The 2,209-nt window shown below is 55.1% G+C and overlaps 1 protein-coding gene across 1 annotated transcript in view; it reads right to left on the bottom strand.

Annotated features, from left to right (window-relative positions):
- The window catches only part of EPHA10 (EPH receptor A10), a 45,500-nt gene that overhangs the window by 12,887 nt on the left and 30,404 nt on the right, over window positions 1-2,209 (bottom strand). Inside the window, exon 8 of the mRNA XM_023523984.1 lies at window positions 2,043-2,151. Coding sequence (XP_023379752.1) covers window positions 2,043-2,151 — 109 coding nt within the window. The remainder of the gene's footprint in view (window positions 1-2,042; window positions 2,152-2,209) is intronic.

Genomic DNA, 2,209 nt, shown 5'->3' with positions numbered 1-2,209 from the left:
AAAAAAAAAAAAAAAAAATCAAGATAAAGACAGCCCTGCCTGATGGCTCTGTTGCAAAGAGCTTACTAAGAACTCGATAAATGTTAGCTGTTATGCAGGGGAGAGAGGGACATTATAAATAGTAACGGGTTCCTGAGATGTAAGTGAGCATGGGTTCAGGTCCTAGGTAGGAGGACCGATCCCGGCTAAGAGGAAGGCACCTCCTCTGGAGCGAAAGGAGGGAGAGGAAGGGTGCGGAGGAGGCAGGTGGTGAGAAGGTGCGGGGCTGACCATACGGTTACAGAGCAGGTACAGCCGCAGTGGCTGAAGGAACAGGCTGTGAGCACAGGGAACCTGCAAGGCGAAGTAGAACTGGATCACTATTTGGGATGAGGCCAGGTCTTTGTCAGGATGTAGGAGCGGGAGGCAGAGGTGGGACAGAAGATGGAAATGAGGAAGACAAAGAACTGAGAGGCCAAGGCCTGGGACTGGTCTTCCAATGGCTACTGAAGTGACACAGCGTAGTGACAGGACTTCCGTGAATAACAGAAATATCCCGGAGAGGTGGGTAGAGATAAGGGGACTAGGCTGAGTGGATGGAGGCGTGGCCGAGAAAATGACAGGCGTCCAACCGGACGACACCCTCTGGTGAGAAATGGGGTGAGTCAGGATGGGCTGAGGGGGGAAAGGTCATGGTCTCTAGGAGACGACTACACAGAGCAAGCACTGCAGAGGTTTGGAGAGGAAAGTTGGGGGTGAGAGAAGTTAAGGTCTGCGAAGTCGGGACTCGCAGGAGCTCGCCTCCATGCCCATCAGCAGGAGACTGGCTGCTTCTCTCCATTTAACTGACGTTTGATTTTGAGCACATTTTGAAATGCCCCTTTTGGCTTACTCTGTCTGCCTGGTGCATCTGTCTCCAAGCCCCGCAGCAGCTGCTCTGGTCCTGTAGAGTCCTCCCAGAGAAGTGCTCCTTATTCGCCTGTCTCCCCTCTCCTCTTTCTGCCTCTCTGAGCCCCTAAAGTCACAGCCAGGACAAGATGCTCTCAGCTCCTTTTCATGCCTGCTTTTCCAATAGGTCTAACGTAGGGTCCTTTCAGCTTTGTGAGGAAGGAGACTGCTCCGTTCGTCCTGCCTTTCTGACTCACCTGGCCCAGGCAGAGCTGACTCGGAGACCCGTAGGGCAAGGTCCTTCCCTCCTCAGTCACTTTCAGTGCTTCATTCAAGGCCAAGTAAACAGGGCCAAATGAATGTTCACTGGCCCTCCAGCCCGCAGGCAGTTCCAGGATGCTGAGATGGGGCTGCTGGACCAGCCCATTTCTCTCCTCCCCTCCCCACACTCCAGCCTTGTGCGAGCAGACTTTCCTTTTCCTCTCAAGTCTGCCGACCTCAGCCTCACCCCAGAACCTGCCTGGGGCGCCTCTGCATATAGCAGAGTATGACCATGGGGAGAAGGGGGAAGTATATGCCATGAGTTTCTGCTGTGTGCGAAGGGCCTGGGATCTTCCCTGAGACGGACTCAAGCTCCACGGCTTTCCCCTCCTCCCACCCCCCTTCCCTGCCCCCTCTCCTGCGAGCTTCCTTCTGATGGAGGTTGGGGGCTTCTGGTTTCTGAGTTCCCCTCCGTGTCATCTTCCCTCCCACACGTATACACACAACACAATTTAGGCCTTTCTTGCCTTTTCCTGTGTTCAAGGGCCTCAAGACCCCTTGGAGGCAGGGGCTGGGGGCCTCTGAGCGCCTCAGGAGAATCCTAATCACAGTGGCACAGCCAGAGCTTGATTCCATCCTCAGTGATGCCTTCTGACATTTAACGAGTTAAGGAGCTAAATCCCCTTTATTCCAGAGCGGCTGAGCAAGCTGCAGTGCTGGCTGCAGGCGAGAGCAGAGAGTGGGGGGAGGGGCCAGGGCCATACTAGCCTCGCCTTATCTACACAGCAGTGTGCTTATATGTGCGAATCTGCATGTGTGCAAATGCTGGTACAGATATAGGTGCCTGTGAGCACATTAATGTGCATGAGGACACGACTCGCCAGGGGCCAGCCAGGCTGGGACCAGCCACCTACCTCCTCCAAATGGCCAGCACGCTCATCACGGAGCCCAGGACAAGGAGGGTTGAGATGGTCACCACGGTGACGACAACTGCGGGGCTCTGGTCCCTGGACCCTGAGACAGCTGGGAGAAAAACCACAAGGCTGAGACAGGTAGAGGACCAGGTTCCTGGGTAAGCCCC

Source organism: Pteropus vampyrus, unplaced genomic scaffold (assembly GCF_000151845.1).
Source record: "Pteropus vampyrus isolate Shadow unplaced genomic scaffold, Pvam_2.0 Scaffold435, whole genome shotgun sequence".
NCBI classification, from domain to species: Eukaryota; Metazoa; Chordata; class Mammalia; order Chiroptera; family Pteropodidae; genus Pteropus; species Pteropus vampyrus.
Note: the sequence above shows the minus strand (reverse complement) of the source record. Positions and strands in the feature narration are given on the sequence as shown.